The 17,532-nt window shown below is 38.7% G+C and overlaps 1 protein-coding gene and 1 long non-coding RNA gene across 3 annotated transcripts in view; one reads left to right on the forward strand and one right to left on the reverse strand.

The window, feature by feature from the left end:
• Nucleotides 1–17,532, forward strand: part of LOC111097451 — a 19,508-nt gene continuing 1,976 nt past the window's right edge. For both annotated transcript variants that reach the window (XR_005364738.1, XR_005364737.1), the window contains exons 1-3: nucleotides 1–924; nucleotides 9,649–9,715; nucleotides 13,478–13,561. This is a non-coding gene — a long non-coding RNA (uncharacterized LOC111097451). The remainder of the gene's footprint in view (nucleotides 925–9,648; nucleotides 9,716–13,477; nucleotides 13,562–17,532) is intronic.
• Nucleotides 10,721–17,532, reverse strand: part of SLC6A4 (solute carrier family 6 member 4) — a 22,754-nt gene continuing 15,942 nt past the window's right edge. The window contains 2 exon segments of the mRNA NM_001110771.1: nucleotides 10,721–11,504; nucleotides 17,152–17,319. Coding sequence (NP_001104241.1) covers nucleotides 11,430–11,504; nucleotides 17,152–17,319 — 243 coding nt within the window. The 3' untranslated portion in view covers nucleotides 10,721–11,429.

Genomic DNA, 17,532 nt, shown 5'->3' on the forward strand with positions numbered 1-17,532 from the left:
GGCAGAGGGAGAGAGAATCCCAAGCAGGCTCGACACCCAATACAGAGTCCAACGCAGGGCTCAATCTCACAACCCCAAGATCACCACCTGAGCCAAAATCAAATGTTGGACATTTAACCTCCTTTGCTACCTAAGCACCCTATTCTTTATATATTCTGAGTAGGAATTGTCCTTGTAAGTAACTTGTAACTTCTCCCCTTCAATGGCTTGCCTCTTCACTCTCATACTGGTATCTATTAATGAATAGAAATCTTTAATTGCCATAAAGTTTAGCTTAGTCGAAAGTTAAATAAAATTTAAAAGTTTACTTCCTCAGTTACACTAGATGTTTGAAGAGCTCAATAGCCACATGTATCTAGTGGCTACCATATAGGAAAGTGCAGATTATTATAGAACATTTCTACCATTGTAGAAAGTTCTGGGCAACACTCTTCTAGAAGCATAATGCTTTTACTTCTACATAATGTCCGCTTTTCACAATTTGATTAACCAGGTACCCAGAATGAATTTTTTATGTAGCGTAATATATGGGGATTAAGATTTTTTTTCCATCTGGCCATCAGACTCACCAGTGAGTGAAAATTTGTTTAAGTAAAAACCACAATGAATACCATTGAACATCCACTGAGAACAGCAAAAATGTTTAGATATAATACCAAGTGTTGTTGAGGGCGTGGAGAGCAATAAAAAGTCGTATATGCTACCAGTGGCAAATGAACTTGTAGAACTTTCTTTGAAAACAATGTGGTAATGCTGCGCGTTTTCTGTAACTTGTTTTTTTCCACAGATGCACCAGGAATTTTCATAATAAGTGTTTTTCATCAAACCAGAAACAACCTAGAGTGTCTATCAATAGTAAATAAATCTGGTATATATATTTGCACAATAAGACCTACACACAATTGGGATGAATTTCACAGTATTGTAAGTAACATAAAGTAACTTGCATAGTTATTTTTAAAACAAGCAAAATGGTATGGTATAGAAATACCGTGGGTAGATAATAAAAGAAAAAAGCAAGGAAATGATTGTTAAAGTCAAGACTCATGATGCAGGAGAGGTACACACAGGCTTCTAGATGCTGGCAATATTCTATTTCTTGACTTGGATGGTAGTTATTCTGTATGGATAATACATCTCACAACATTTTTGTAATCTTAAAATTTCTAATTTATGAGTCAAAGAAACTGTTAGCCATCCTGGTTAATTTTAGTCATTTCTACAGGAAGAATCTATAGAAATATTGATTATTTAGCTTGTGCACAGGGCAGCAGTATTTGATAATGTATGATTTGAAATTGTATGAATTTGAAACTCATACAATTACTATCAATAAGTAATTCATTAAATTTATTGATAGATGGGACAGTTTGCCTTTTTTAAAAAGAAATTAATTTGTGAGAGACACAGGCAGAGACATAAGCAGAGGGAAAAAGGAGGCTCCCTGCGGGGAGCCTGATATGGAGTTGATCCCAGGACCCTAGGATCATGAACCGAAGGCAGATGTTCAACCACTGAGCCACCCAGGCACCCTAGATATGTGGCTTTTTAAGATTTTATTTATTTACTGGGGAGAGGAAGAAGCAGACTCCGTGTTGAGCAGAGAGCCTGACATGGGCTCAATCCCAGGACCCCGGGATCATGATCTGAGCTGAAGGCAGATGCTTAACTGACTGAACCACCCAGGTGCCCCTAGATGGATATTCTTTTAAATATATGAGATCCAGAGGGCACCTAGACGGCTCAGTTGGTTAGACGTCCCAATTCTTGGTTTTGGCTCAGGTCATGATCTCATTGAGCCCTGCGTCAGGTTCTATGCCCACCAGGGAATCTGCTTAGGGGTTCTCTACCTCTGCCCCCCTCCTCTCTCTCTCCCTCTCTCTCAAAAAAAATAAATCTTTTTAAAAATAAATAAGATCCTGGGGATCCCTGGGTGGCTCAGCAGTTTAGCACCTGCCTTCGGCCCAGGGCATGATCCTGGAGTCCCGGGATCGAGTCCCACATCGGGCTCCCTGCATGGAGCCTGCTTCTCCCTCTGCCTGTGCCTCTGCCTCTGTGTGTGTCTCTTATGAATAAATAAATAAAATTGTTTTATAAATAAATAAATAAATAAAGTCCAAAATAATATACCTTAAAGAAATTTTATGAATTGATAAGTGGCTGTTCCTCTGACTCCATTTTCAACAATACATAAATAACTCAAAATGTTTTCATTTTCCTTCTCTCTCCCTTTGTTGATTCTCACTCCAATCACATAAAATAGTAGTGCTGTTTCATGATAACCATGCTCATATATACTGGTTGCTTTGCTTAGAACACCACCTATGTTTCTATCCAACTCCTTATTTTTAAAACTGAACTAAAGTGTTCAGAGAGCCACTCCTAATACTCCTCTTTGTTTTAGCAACACCTGTTTCCTTTGTATTCTGTGCATTATGATAGTGTGTTAGTTGTTGGAGGGCAAAGATCCAATGTCAACTTTGTATGCCCAGTGCCTACTATAATGCAAAGTTTTTGTTTCTTTTATCTTAATATCCCATAAACATTTCTTAAAATTAGAATTTTAAAACTGGAATGACCTTAGACATCATCTAATGTAGCCCTTCCAATTTAAAATGTTTTTAATACACTATGACATCATATTTAAGTCTTTTTTAAAAAAGATTTTATTTATTCATGAGAGACACAGATTAAGAGAGAGAGACAGAGACCTAGGCAGAGGGAGAAGAAGCAGGCTCCTTTCAGGGAGCCCGATGTGGGATTCAATCCTGGGAATCCGGGGTCACGCCCTGAGCTGAAGGCACTCAACCGCTGAGCCACCCAGGCATGCCTATGACATCATGTTTAAGAGCTGAAACTTGGAGGTCTAGGGTCCACTAGTTACTACCTGCATAACCTCGGACAAATTAAGTTCTCTAAGCTTCGGTCTCATTTGTAAAATGGGAGTAATAAAAGTGTGTCTTTGGGGCACCTGGCTGGCTCAGTCAATGGAGCATGCAGCTCTTAATCTCAGGGTTCTGAGTCTGAGCACCACGTGGGGTACAGAGATTACTTAAAAAAAATAAAAAACAGTGGTGTCTTTCATAAGATTGATGTGAGAATTGCTTGAAACAGTGCATGCAATGCTGTGTCCAACATTAGTAAGCACACAATAAATATTAGTAATATTGTTACTACTCATAAGGAGATGGGGCCAGTGAAGTTGAGTGACTAAGGTTACTTAGTTTGGTAGTTGCTGGGAAAGGACTTGAGCCCTTATCTTCTCAATCCTGTCTGGTTGTACTTTGCATTGGTGCAGGGAATTTTTTTGCTTTTGGAGAAATAGATGACAGTCACACAATGGAAGGAACGAGGCCAAATGAATGACATGAAATATGACATATTTTCATACATTTATCAAATTGAGGGCTATGTGTCATGTGTTAGATTCTTGTTCATTGTGTTAAGAAGACAAAGCCTAAAAGAAGAAATAATAGTTTATTATCAGGCAAGGTTGTGGATTGGGAAAAAGAATTTAGACATATGCTTAAGTTTCTCCCTTGGAAGTTGCTTTCTTTGTCCAAGCTCTGCCCACTTCATTATACACTAATCCCCTTCCTTGCTTGGCCCCTTAAGAAAATATGATGTTTTTTTAAGGTTATAATTATAACTATGAATGTAAACTGATCCTCTCCCCTTTTGATTATCCTTTCCCTAGCAATTCAGTTCATTAAGTGTGCAGGATAAAAGCTGTCATGGCCCAGAGCTGGGTGTCACTAAAACACAGTGAAGAACTTATGTAGGAGCAGCCTACACTTTGTGTCAACCCAAATGAGGGTTGGTGGGGGGGCGCAGAGTAATTATGAAGAGAGGAGGTCCATGCAAGAGGTCGATTCCAGGTGTGGTCAAGAAGGCATCCATAGGGCAGCCCCAGTGGCCCAGCGGTTGGTTTAGTGCCGCCTTCAGCCCGGGGTGTGATCCTGGAGACCCAGGATCGAGTCCCATGTCATGCTCCCTGCATGGAACCTGCTTCTCCCTCTGCCTGTCTCTGCCTCCCCCGCTTACCCGTCATGAATAAATAAACAAAATCTTAAAAAAAAAAAAAAAAGGCATCCATAGCATGAGTGTCAGCGGTGACTGCCCAGCATGAGTGGTCAGCCTGAGCAAGGTGAGAAGGGCATTCGTTCAGTGCACAATCCCAGTGTGAGGTGTCAGAACCTGATTGGGATAAGGAGAGGAGCAGTAGAATATTGCTTACATTCAGGGACACCAATCAAATAAGTAAATATATTCAGGATAATGGGAGCCAGGTTTCTCATTGTCCTAAAGGAGTCATAAAGAGAAAAAAATTGAGAGAGACTGTTACAGCGTTGGATTAGAACTGGAGATAACTGCTATGAACTCAGTTTTCACAGTAGAGATCGAGAAATAATTATGGATGCCTGTGTGTGTGCGCACAAATATGCACATGCACACACATGCTTTTGTTCTGTCCAATGAGAGACTTGGAATCAGGGACAACCCACTATGATCATATCTACCCCCTAGACCTTGGTTTCTAAATACATTCTTCACTAAAATGAACCAGGGCTTCTTGAAGGAAAGGCTGTCACAGGGAAAGTACAAGATGATCCTGGAACATCTTATTCCAGAAAGGAAGGAAGTGTTCTAAATGATGAGGACATGCCAAAGGGACAGAAACGATATTGCCAGGACTCTCACTGGCTAAATAAGGGATCATTTGAGCATCAAAATTAATGATTACAGCCCACTGAACAAAATAGGAATCCATAAAACAAAATAAATGAATAAAAGAGGAGGAAAGGAATATTTGCACAGTCTCAGAATAACACTCCCTACAAAATACTAATTAATTACAAAAAGAAAAAATTTACAGTGGAAAGCCTGGCAGACACAACCTTATTTGGGTGATTGAAGTTAACACCAATATGGGACAAATCAAATTGTGCTCCACCAGATACAGGAACACGGCATCATTTCCACAATATTTGCCAAAAATACTTAACCTGAATCTAATCATGTGGAATCTATCATCAAATGAAACAAACTGAGGGACATTCTGCCAAATATCTGACTTGTAATCTCCGAAAGTATCAAGGTCATGAAAATCAAGGGAAGACTGGAAATCTGTTCTGGCATGAAGAAGGCAAAAGAGACCTGAAACTAAATGAAAAGTGTGATTCTGGACTGGATCCTTTTGCTAAAAGTACGTCATCGAACGGGGTCTGAGATTAAATGGCAGTGATGCATCAATGTCACTTTCCTGCTTTTGATGGTTCTATTTTGACTATGTAGGAGAATGTCCTTATTTGTTGAAAATTCATCACACATGATTTTCATTTTTGAAATTAGGATCTGTGTATTTAGGCTTCTATGGATGATGATTTTAAAGACAGCATGCAAATAACCTTTGGCCTGGAATCAGAAAACCAAGGTGTAAGTCCTGTCCTGCAACTTTTCAGCTGTGAACTTGAGAGAAGTAATTGACTTCTTTGGGCTTCAGGCTCCTCATCAGCAACACTAGGGAAATAACAACTGTTGTCACCCAGAGCTCTGATGATCATGTGAGATAATATGTGTGAAAATACATTAAAACTTTAGTTTTAAAATTTTACACAAATTACAAGGACTTGTAATAATTTAGCTTTCCTGAAATTTAATATTTCTCATTCTAGGTAGTTTTGATACTAAATATTTGTAAATGATATGCAGTGTTTGGGAATTGTGTAAATGTTTTGATAATATACAATTAAGATTTTTATCTTAACCTTGAGAGTTTGGGAGTTTTGTTTTTATCATGAGACAGAAGAAAGCTATATATCAGGCTGTTAAGAGCTATTACAGTTATAGTTCACAACATTTGCCAAGACTTCTCCTCTAATTCAGACCATTTATGACTAAACTGCATAAATGAATACAAGGGCATGCTATGCATCTTAAAGAGGGGATTCTACTTTTATACAAATAAAACATAGTTTAGTTCTGCCACTAAAGTTTAAAAATAATTGTTTCATGTAAAAAATAACTGAGAAATTCCATATTCCCACTGTTGACAGAAGTGAATAGAAGAAGGAATTTACTTAATTTTAGCTGTAGGTAATGTGGAAGAAGAAAGTAAAGATGAGGGGAAAGAAATACCATTTATATAATTCAATTAACCATAACCCAGAACTTGAAGCACCTTATTGATATGTCCAACTCATAAAGTATCCTGAAAAATTGTTTGTAAATCAAACCCTATTTTATTTTGTTTTAAATGTTTATTTATTTGAGACAGAGTGTGTGACTCAGGAAGGGACAGAGGGAGAGAGAAAATCCCAAGCAGACTCCCCACTGTGGGCAGGGCTCAACTCAGGGCTCCATCTCATTACCCTGAGACCACGACCTAAGCCGAAATCAAGAGTGGGGCACTCAACTCCCTGAGCCACCAAGGTGCCCCAATCAAATCCTATTTTAAATGCCATTGGAGAAATAACTGCAAGTCCCTAATTTTATCTTTTAAAATATGTATTTTTCATATTTCATATTTCATACCAAGTTTTCTTAAAGTGTACTTCTAGTATTAGAGTTTGAATAAGAATTATCTTTCAAAATAGCTTTTTTTTCTTTTTAAGATTTTATTCTTTTTTTTTTAATTTTTTTTAAAATTTTTATTTATTTATGGTAGTCACACAGAGAGAGAGAGAGAGAGGCAGAGACACAGGCAGAGGGAGAAGCAGGCTCCATGCACCGGGAGCCCGACGTGGGATTCGATCCTGGCCCTGGGCCAAAGGCAGGCGCCAAACCGCTGCGCCACCCAGGGATCCTAAGATTTTATTCTTAGGTAATCTTTATACCCAACATGGGGCTTGAGCTCAAAACCCTCAGATCAAGAGTTGCATGCTCTACTGACTAAGCCAGCCAGGTGCCCCCAAAATAGCTTAAAAAAAAAAACAAAAAACAGAAAATGTTCTTATTTGGTTATAGTATTTTAGCATAAAGATGGAATACTCCTCCTCCCCAAATATTTGTTGTTTGGGCTGTCAGTGTTTACAAACTGTTAGAAATAAATGATCTTTAATAAATGATCTTTAATAATAAATGATAATTTAGTTGAGTAATTTGGCCTGGATATTGTGATGTATTGGTAAGAGAAATACCATCTGAAATTCCAACTGAAATATATTGTGAATCATTAAAAAAAAAAAAAAACAAAACTTTTCTTGAGGGACGCCTGGATGGCTCAGCGGTTGAGCGCCTGCCTTTGGCCCAGGGTGTGATCCTGGAGTCCTGGGATCAAGTCCCACATTGGGCTCCCTGCATGGAGCTTCCTTCTCTCTCTGCCTATGTCTCTGCCTCTCTGTTTTTTTCATGAATAAATAAATAAAATCTTAAAAAAAAAACTTGAAAAGATGAGTTGTTCTGAAACACCCAATTTAGAAACAATTTAGATCTCAATTAATAAAACAGAAGGACATATTTAAGATTCCATCTTAAAATGTTTATCTTTTCCATTAAGGTTAATGGAATTAAATTAAATTTAATTAATTAATTTAATTTAATTTAATTCCATTAAACCAATTAGGAATATTATTTCATTCTAGCAGAGAAAATAACCTCACCTTTGTTTAGAAATTTCCAGATCCCAAGAAGAGCATAGAAATAAGCTAGATCACAAGTTTGCTCTGCCTATAATGTGGTTATCTGAACTTCAAAATATTGTTCTATTATAAAAATTTAAAGATTTAAGCAATGAAAGGAAAGTAAGAAAAAAAATTAGAGATTTCCATCCATGGAACTAATCACACTGAATTTTAATAAGATAATTTACTTATCTCTGATATTGAAAAAAAATTTCAAAAAGCAGAATGTTTCAAATGGGCCAGAACAGCTTTCTGCAGTTTAGAGACAATCTCTGTGGTTACATTTCTTTTCCCATATTTGGATTTATAAACTTCTCTAACATAAGCTCGACTTCTAGTGAAGAGCATTTTGTGTAACTCACCTTTTATTTTAAATGATGCATGAGCTCCAGGATGACTTTAAAGTATATAACTCTTCCCACATAGCATAGGACTATTTTGTTTTTATTACATTACTTATGGGATGACAGGTTATGACATAGTCTCTCTGAGGAACCTACTGCTTTTCTTTCCCACCATCCTGACCAAAAAAAAAAAAAAAAAAAAAAGAATGAAGAAAGGGTATGGTGAAAAGTACCCTCTGGTTACTGCTGTGTTTAATGAAGACAACTATTCTGAACAATTCTGGTATTTTAAACACCAGTTATTGATTTATGAGTAGAGATGTGCTAAGAAAGGAACCAGGCTTGGATTGTATGATTCTGTAGCTAAGCACTAAGATATGTGTAAGAACACCACACAGTTAAGTCATTGCATTCCATAGTTTTAAGCTTTGTTTTGATGGTGAACCCCAAACCCCAAATACAACGGGTGGAACATATCAGGTCACTCCTTCCTACTTATCAGAAAGAATATGATTCTACTTCTAGGAGAGTAATCTCCCTTTTCAGGCTTGGGGGTGGGGTGGATGAATTAAATGGAAATTCATATTTAAGCTTAAATTTTGAGATTGGTGTCATCAAATTAACAAGCTTAATAAAAAGATGATGAGGGGGATCCCTGGGTGGCGCAGCGGTTTGGCGCCTGCCTTTGGCCCAGGGCACGATCCTGGAGACCCAGGATCGAATCCCACATCGGGCTCCCGGTGCATGGAGCCTGCTTCTCCCTCTGCTTGTGTCTCTGCCTCTCTCTCTCTCTGTGACTATCATGAATAAATAAATAAAATCTTTAAAAAAAAAAAAAAAAAAGATGAGGAAGTGAGCCAGCTCACTAAATAACTTTTTTTTTTTTTTTTTTTTTTTTGCCCTATTGTGAGATTTCATTATTTGATTTGATTTTCACTGTTTGATCTTGGAGCTATTATTTTTACTTTGTGTTTGTCAGGCTCTTGCCTCCATTTCCAGATGGGGCAGCCAGAGCAATGAATTTAGGTTACAAGTCATATGCATTCTACACACAAATGTAATAAATTTTCAATGGGTTGTAAGTTTTCTGGAAGGCAAATCAATTCTTTGGCTTCATTGCTTATCAATATAGGAAACAATCTTAATCAGTTGAATTGCCCCCATGCTTTTATCTTGTGTCTTGCCTATTTCTTACTAATAAAATCACAGAAAAAAATTCACTTCAGTACTTAACTTTACAATTCAATTCCATTTTTATTTTTTTTTACTTTTGTGTATATACTACATTAGGTGTAAAAGGTCTTTAAAAGATTGTTTTAAAGTCCATCTACCTACTTCTAAGTTTTCCTTTAAAAAAAATCCATAGTAATACTGATAAATAGGGATCAAGTAAATGCAAAATGTGCAGAACAGAGATTTTGGTTTTGTTTTTTTTTTTTTTAAGTCCAGCGAAGTCTGAAAACTTTTCAAAACACCTATATAATTCCCTCAACACCTGTCTTGGCAAAACTTTAACTCCCTTTGAAAAAGTGCTTTTAAGAAATGATATCTTTGGAGCATGTGTAAGTGTGTGTGGGATGGAAAGAATTCATATCCGAATATCTTTATAAAGTAATTCTTAAAATTTGCAAAGCTATTTACCACTGAACACGCTGCCACTTATACAACCCCTCTCCTTTCAGCGTGCTAGGAAGAAAAGAGAATGAAAATAAGGTAGCGTGAAGGAATGAAAGAGTGAAGATAATGAAGGTAGGTCAGTGAGGGACATTTTTTTAACCCCTCTTCTTTTCCTCTAATATTTTGGGAAACTTCTCAGCAGCACATATCTATAAGGAAAATATCCTGCTGGGAGAAGCAAAGAATCAGAAATAGAAGGATATAGGGGAAATACAAGGAAATGGCTGGGGCAGATTGTTGGGGAAAGAAACCAAGAGAGGAAGATCTATAATTGGATAAAACCAAGCCTCTGCTATATGAGTCTTCTTTCTATAAGGCTGTTAGAATTAAATTCGATATATATAGAGGACTGAAATTATATGGGGCTAGATGACTGAGTCCCTTTTATCATTGACTAGGCTTTATCCCCTTTAAGATTTTGGTGAGGAAAAAAAAAAGATTTTGGTGAGGAATTTTATGCTACAAGATAAATTCTTCACTCATGCATTTGAAAGTCACAAGCCACCAAAGGTCAAATTTACTCGATCTGTATCAAAGGCTTTGTGTGGGATGCAAGGTTATTATTCACTTAACTGACCCTTTTCCAATTAGCCTTACTTAGTTTCAACTCAATCCTGAATATTATCTGGAGGGCTCACAATCCTGGTGACCAACCAGGAAGGGTTGGGGGAATTCCACTTAAGGCTAGAGTCTCCAATCACTTCTGGATTGAGGGTGATCTTGGTTAAGGTCACGGTGCCAAACCTATGCCCTATAAGCAAGAATTGGATTTAACCTTTCTTCCCAAAGCAGAGTAACCTGAGCAGCCAAACCCAGTCATTTGAAACAGAGCTTAAACCAGATAGTCAACTGAACATTGAAGATGCATTTGTCAGTATCCTTCCACAAAGCAGTTTATGGCCAAGCCACAATCCCTAATGAAATAGGCCATATTTGCCTGTGGAACATTATCCTGAATGTTTAGCTGGCAGAGACAGGAAGATAGCAATGAAGTGCAGCAAATGCTAAACACTGGCCCATAAAGGAAGGTGTGTGCTAACGCAATGTCACTGGAAAAGAAGGTGGCAGAGCATGTTGTAGTAGTTATACCCTTATAATAACATACATACACATTTGTTAATGTAAGAAAAATCAGAGCAAATTCATAGTTTGTAATGGGCCCAAAGTATTAGAATAGAGATAAGGATCCACTGAAACAACAGCATATACACAGGCTCACATGTATACATTATTTCCATTTAGTTTCTACATCTTCCTGACTCCACAGCAGCACATGGGTTGTTACAGGGTTCTAGTAGATTCCAGCTATAGAATTCTATGCTACTCAGAAAATATATGGCTAGCAAAACAGCGTCCCTGTTTTCTTCTACATGGTTTATGCATTTATGAACAGTGAAACTTTTAGAAGCAAATGGATGTCAGATACCAATGATCATAACAAGAAATGATGCAGGAGACTTTTACAAACTTGATTCTAAACCTAATCCTGATTAGATGGTGGCTTTCATGACCTCCATACACAGCCTCACACATCTAAAATAGTCCAGTTTAGCTATGTCATAGATTTAACATGGTGATATGTCCAAGAGATTTCAGAGAAACAAGTCATTGGAGGCCATAAGAGTCTGGGCACCATAGTCTTCTGGGACCATCTCTCCATGAGAAGGCCCTTCCATTGTCAGGGGTAGCTGGAAACTCATTCACTTAGAGGGGTGAAGGTGAGGCATGACTTGTCAGAACCAGAGGAAGAGATTGTTAGGAAGCCACTTTCTCTCACTGAAGCATGTTATATGGCATTCAAATGGATGTCCCCATAAGGAATTTCTGTCGCAGTTTCTGGAGTAATGCCTCTAATAATACGCTGTTGGGAAGAAAATATGATGTTAGACACATTCTTTTAACAGTTTTGCAAAAATATTTCAACGTTAATATTAAAACATTTAGCATTTTAATGGCTTTACTAGTAAGTTGGAATAGTATCATTGACTTTCCTCATGAAAGGAATTCCCAATTTATTTGTTCTCAAATACCGATAAAAGTGATGTATTCAGGGAGCACCTGGCTGGCTCAGTTGGACAATGTGACTCTTGATCTCAGGGTCATGAGTTTGAGCCCCATGTTGGGTGTAGAGATCACTTAAATAAATACAACTTAAGGATATATTCAAGAACTATAAGCATCTGTCAACTAATTACAGAAATCATCATAATACTAATGGGAGAAAATGATGAGCTTTCATTAGAACCTCCACTGGTGTATAACATGCTTTCGATGACCCAGGAAAGGACATCTTTTTCTCTGGACAGAGGCGGCTTCCTGTAGCCCCACACCACAGGGTTCAGGGAGCAGAGTTAATGCTGGACTCTGGCCCTCACCCTCAGCCAGGCTCCTTGCACCCTGCGTATCCACCAGAGGCCTGGTGCGCAGTGCCAGCTGATGGCCACAGTGATGGCCAGGATGTTACTGATCTCATGAATCTACCAGTGAAGAAGTACCGGTTAGTTCACACAAGGGTACAAACTATCACATAATTTAAAAAGATGTGACCATTTAAATCATCACTCCTCAAGCAAACTTATGTTGGCATAGTACTCATTACAGGGAAGAGTTTAGGAATTTTTAGTTTAAAACAGCTGAGATACACAGAATCTTTTTTTTAAAGATTTTATTTATTTATTCATGAGAGACACACACACACACAGAGAGAGAGAGAAAGAGAGAGAGAGAGAGCCAGAGACACAGGCAGAAGGAGAAGCAGGCTCCATGCAGGGAGCCATGATCCCATGTCTCCATGATCCCAGGTCTCCAGAATCAGGCCCTGAGCTGAAGGTGGCGCTAAACCGCTGAACCGAGATACATAGAATCTTTAAGACAGATCTGACATATGCTTGGGTTTAGGTATGAAATCCATAGCCCACCGGTAGCATCAGGGTCACATGAAGCAGCTCAGGGATGCGAAGAAGTGAAGCAGCACTTCATAGGCTTAGGAAAATCTTCATTAAGTTGCTTGGTAAAATCGATGATGGCCAAAAGTATGTATGGGAAGTGGGTGAAATTGGATCTGAAAGCTTTTTTTGTTTTATGGATTGTAGGTAAAGCTCTGCTACTGTTCCTTTTTATTTGGGATTGAAAAAGTATGTAGTCCCCTTCAATTTTTTTTTTCAGTATAGTTGATACACAATGTTACATTAGTTTCAGCCCTTCAATCTTTTATTTCCTGGTTCTGGGACTTTGTTCTTTAAGGAGCAGAGCCTATGGAATCCAACCAGTTCCATCCGCATAGTTAGTGAAATTAACAAAACTGTACATTTTGTGTTCTGAATGGCTGAAATATATCACACTAGAAATCCCCTTAAAAAGGAGTTGCTGCGGTCCTCCTCAGCTACCTGGACATGTCAAGCCATAGGAAGCAAAATTTCACAAACTATCCCTCCCCAGAGATGAATGTGTAAGCCATACTGATTGAACAGAATTATGTCTAGCTAATTGGGAACTAGACACAGATCATCCTAACCAGTTGTAAGTGGAGCTATGTTGTGCGGGAAGAGAAGAGAGCACTAGGTGTAAGGTGGCATGGTATAAACATTGGAAAGGAGAATTTTTGGCTTTTGTGTCAGAGTCCCCAGCCACCATTCAGCTACCCTTCTGGCTGCTGATCTCCCAAAATGCCAGGCCCACTTTTATTTTCCATATTTTGGCAGCATTCCAGCTGCCAGACTCCCGTTGCTCTCAAAATTTGCGAGGCCACTTGGCCTTTTGAGAGGTGATAATCTAAGAAACAGGTCACCGTTGATGTCTTCATGAATCCTTACTTATCAGGGCCCCTCTTCCCAGGGTCTTTGTGCAGTATACTAGGAGTTTCTACAGCAGAGACCTAATCCAGCTGATGACTCCAAACTTGGGACTTCCAGGCTGCAGGTACATGTGATATCTTTTTTTTTTTTATTTTTTATTTTTTTATTTTTTTATTTTTATTTTTTTATTGGTGTTCAATTTACTAACATACAGAATAACACCCAGTGCCCGTCACCCATTCACTCCCACCCCCCGCCCTCCTCCCCTTCTACCACCCCTAGTTCGTTTCCCAGAGTTAGCAGTCTTTACGTTCTGTCTCCCTTTCTGATATTTCCCACCCATTTCTTCTCCCTTCCCTTATTTTCCCTTTCACTATTATTTATATTCCCCAAATGAATGAGAACATATAATGTTTGTCCTTCTCCAACTGACTTACTTCACTCAGCATAATACCCTCCAGTTCCATCCACGTTGAAGCAAATGGTGGGTATTTGTCATTTCTAATAGCTGAGTAATATTCCATTGTATACATAAACCACATCTTCTTTATCCATTCATCTTTCGTTGGACACCGAGGCTCCTTCCACAGTTTGGCTATAGTGGCCATTGCTGCTAGAAACATCGGGGTGCAGGTGTCCCGGCGTTTCATTGCATTTGTATCTTTGGGGTAAATCCCCAACAGTGCAATTGCTGGGTCGTAGGGCAGGTATATTTTTAACTGTTTGAGGAACCTCCACACAGTTTTCCAGAGTGACTGCACCAGTTCACATTCCCACCAACAGTGTAAGAGGGTTCCCTTTTCTCCGCATCCTCTCCAACATTTGTTGCTTCCTGCCTTGTTAATTTTCCCCATTCTCACTGGTGTGAGGTGGTATCTCATTGTGGTTTTGATTTGTATTTCCCTGATGGCAAGTGATGCAGAGCATTTTCTCATATGCATGTTGGCCATGTCTATGTCTTCCTCTGTGAGATTTCTGTTCATGTCTTTTGCCCATTTCATGATTGGATTGTTTGTTTCTTTGGTGTTGAGTTTAATAAGTTCTTTATAGATCTTGGAAACTAGCCCTTTATCTGATAGGTACATGTGATATCTGCCAAATTCCAGGTGAGCAAGTGGTGGACCATTCCACAAACTCCAACCTTATATATGGTTGGAAGGTGCAAAGATTTTAAGAAATTTACCTTTCTCTTTGTCTTTTTTTTTTTTTTAACTATACCAAAATTTCCTATGAGGCCTCCCTCTTATCATAGATAGAATTATGGACCATCAAGTCTGGTATTCACAAAGAAGTATAGTTCCTTGGAGTGCTTGGCAAAAGAACCCAACATGTTTTATCTTTCTCAGAGATTAAGTGTGCAAAGGGGCATATAAAGGCTTTTGAGAAGTACTATAGTAAAGAAACGTATGTAACTTGCATTAATCCACCATTCTTCAAAGATATTTGACCACATAACCTTTTCCCCCAGAAGTAACACCTAGTGATATTCCATAGAATATTTTATTCCTTAAAACACTTTGAGGGCAGCCTGGGTGGCTCAGCGGTTTAGCGCTGCCTTCGGCCGGGGTGCGATCCTGGAGACCTGGGATCGAGTCCCACGTCGGGCTCCCTGCTTGGAGCCTGCTTCTCCCTCTGCCTGTGTCTCTGCCTCTCTCTCTCTCTCTCTCTCTCTTTCTCATGAATAAATAAATAAAATAAAAAAACACTTTGAGAAATGGTAATCCAGTCCAATAAGCACATTTTATAGATGAAGAAACTAAGGCCCAGAGAAGGTGAGTGACTTGCCAAACCATTCGACCAGGTCCTTTCTCTACCAGTCTTCCTTGACTGGCTGTATCATGCTTCCTGCAAACCATATGGTGGCTTATGGCAAAGATGACCCTGCAATCACCCTTACTTAACTCTATTGCTAATGGATCTGAGCTGTGTTAATTATTCACCTTTGGGTGACATTTCCCTGTAGTCAATGGGGAATTTGCAAGACAGATGATAAGCATTTGAGGTGTAGTCTGACCGAAGAATACTGACATTTACTAACGTAACTAGAGTTCCCACCCTTGACCTCGACCTCTGGATTTTAATCAATGGAACTAGTGGATCATCACAACCATGATAAAGGACAATTTGAAGGAACAAATTCAACGATTCTGGGTCTGAGTGTGTATTTCAAGCAACACCAGAGTCCAAAGCCCTTGGGGAGGAATGAGGTTGTGATAGGACTGGTTTCAGTATAGAAAATAACTCCTTGCAGAGTTCTGTTCATCTAGGATTCAGTTTTTCTCTTTGGAAAAAGAAATGAACTCATCTCTTTTGAGAAAGATCTGATGTTTAATTGCCTTATATTCCCTTGCTTAATGTTTCTTATGAAATGTTTTAGGAAGGTGAGTAGGATGGTCTCACATTTGAGCTTTGCATATAAGAGCCAGTAGACTAGCCCACTTCCATTCTCAGGTCATTACAGATAAGGTCCCTTCTAGCTTTCCCCAACACCACTCTTCACCTTTGCACTCATCTACAAAAGCACCGAACTGCAGACTTCTTTAGGCTCCTCTGCCACAGTAACCTTTTTGCTATGGCAAGAAAGATAACCAAACAAGTAACAACTCAAGCATTTTCAATTCTCAAAGTAATGAAATACCACATTACTGGGAACCCCGGTGGCACTAGATGAAAAATGGCAACTCATTGCTCCTGAACCTCTAGTACAAGTTTCTACATAAACTATAGATACCCTGAGGACAAAAGTGAACAAAACTGCACCTGGATTCTGAGCTTCCCATAGTTATGTCCTTGGACAAGTCGTTGAAATAAGGAACTTTTGGCAAAATTATTCCCAGCCTCAATATCTTACATCTAAGAATATCTACCCATCCACCTCACAAGGGTGCTGATAGCAAAATGAGATAATCTACATGAAGATGCTTTAGAAAATATACAATCTTACACAAATTATAAGGTTTTAATAAGAAAATTTTATAGCACATTATTCATTACTGTATTAATATTACTATAATGGTGACTTTTTTATTCCAATGGTTTGAGCTAAAACTATTATATTGCTGTAACATCTTTATTTAATGATGATTTTCAAAATAGCACTCATCACACTGATGTTAGAAAAATGACAAGGGACATTTTCCACCATAATCTCCACTTAAATCAAAATATGTGTCTTGCTTCAGGGGCATCTGGGTGGCTCAGTCAGTTAGGTGGCTGACTCTTTATTTCAGCTCAGGTCATGATCTTGGTGTCCTGGGATGGAGCCCTGTGTTGGGCTCAGTGGGGAGTCTGCTTGAGGATTCTCTCTCTCCCTCTCCCTGTGCCCCTCCCACTGCTCGTAGGCTCTCTCTCAAATAAACAAATCTCTAATAAAAAATATATGTATTGCTTCAGACATTACAGATCTAATGTCCATCCCCAATGGCAAGCAGAAGGCAAAATAGTCATCTGATAAGTGTAGAATGCTATACACACCTCAACCTGTGTGCTGTGGTGCATGCAAATAACAACTCACACTTTTGCCACTGCATCTAAGGCTCATATGAGTGGCAACCATTATAGCTCTGCACATTGGTTTTGGTATATAAATATATAAGATTGAGAACCAGCTGGTGAACTTCACATGGTTAACTTATCTCCTTTAAATAGAGCAGAATAAGAAAATCCTTTTCTCCCCAAACAATTACTAGTCTGAACATACACACTAGTACCTACCTCTTTAAATGTCCCTGGAGTGGTGACCAGCCGGTAAGTTATATATGTGGGGATGCAGATGAAAGATGAGGTTCCTATGCAGTAACCCAGGATGATACTCCACTGCGGATAATTATATTGGAAAAGTCGTAGCTGTGGTGGGCTCATCAAAAAACTACAAATGATGAACTGAAACAGAAATGCCAAAAAACATTAAAAATCATAACAATATCCTGGCAGACAGTTCTGATACCATGAACACTAAATGCTAAAGCTGAGTTCCTTTCAGGAAATTCCCCAAATGTGATATATTCTAGATTGGTGCATAGAATCCACTCATTTCTCTGCCCAAGCTGTAACAGTAAAACAGCCAGGTGGAGATGCCAAGGGCCCAGAAGGTTG

Source organism: Canis lupus, chromosome 9 (genome assembly GCF_011100685.1).
Source record: "Canis lupus familiaris isolate Mischka breed German Shepherd chromosome 9, alternate assembly UU_Cfam_GSD_1.0, whole genome shotgun sequence".
NCBI lineage: Eukaryota > Metazoa > Chordata > Mammalia > Carnivora > Canidae > Canis > Canis lupus.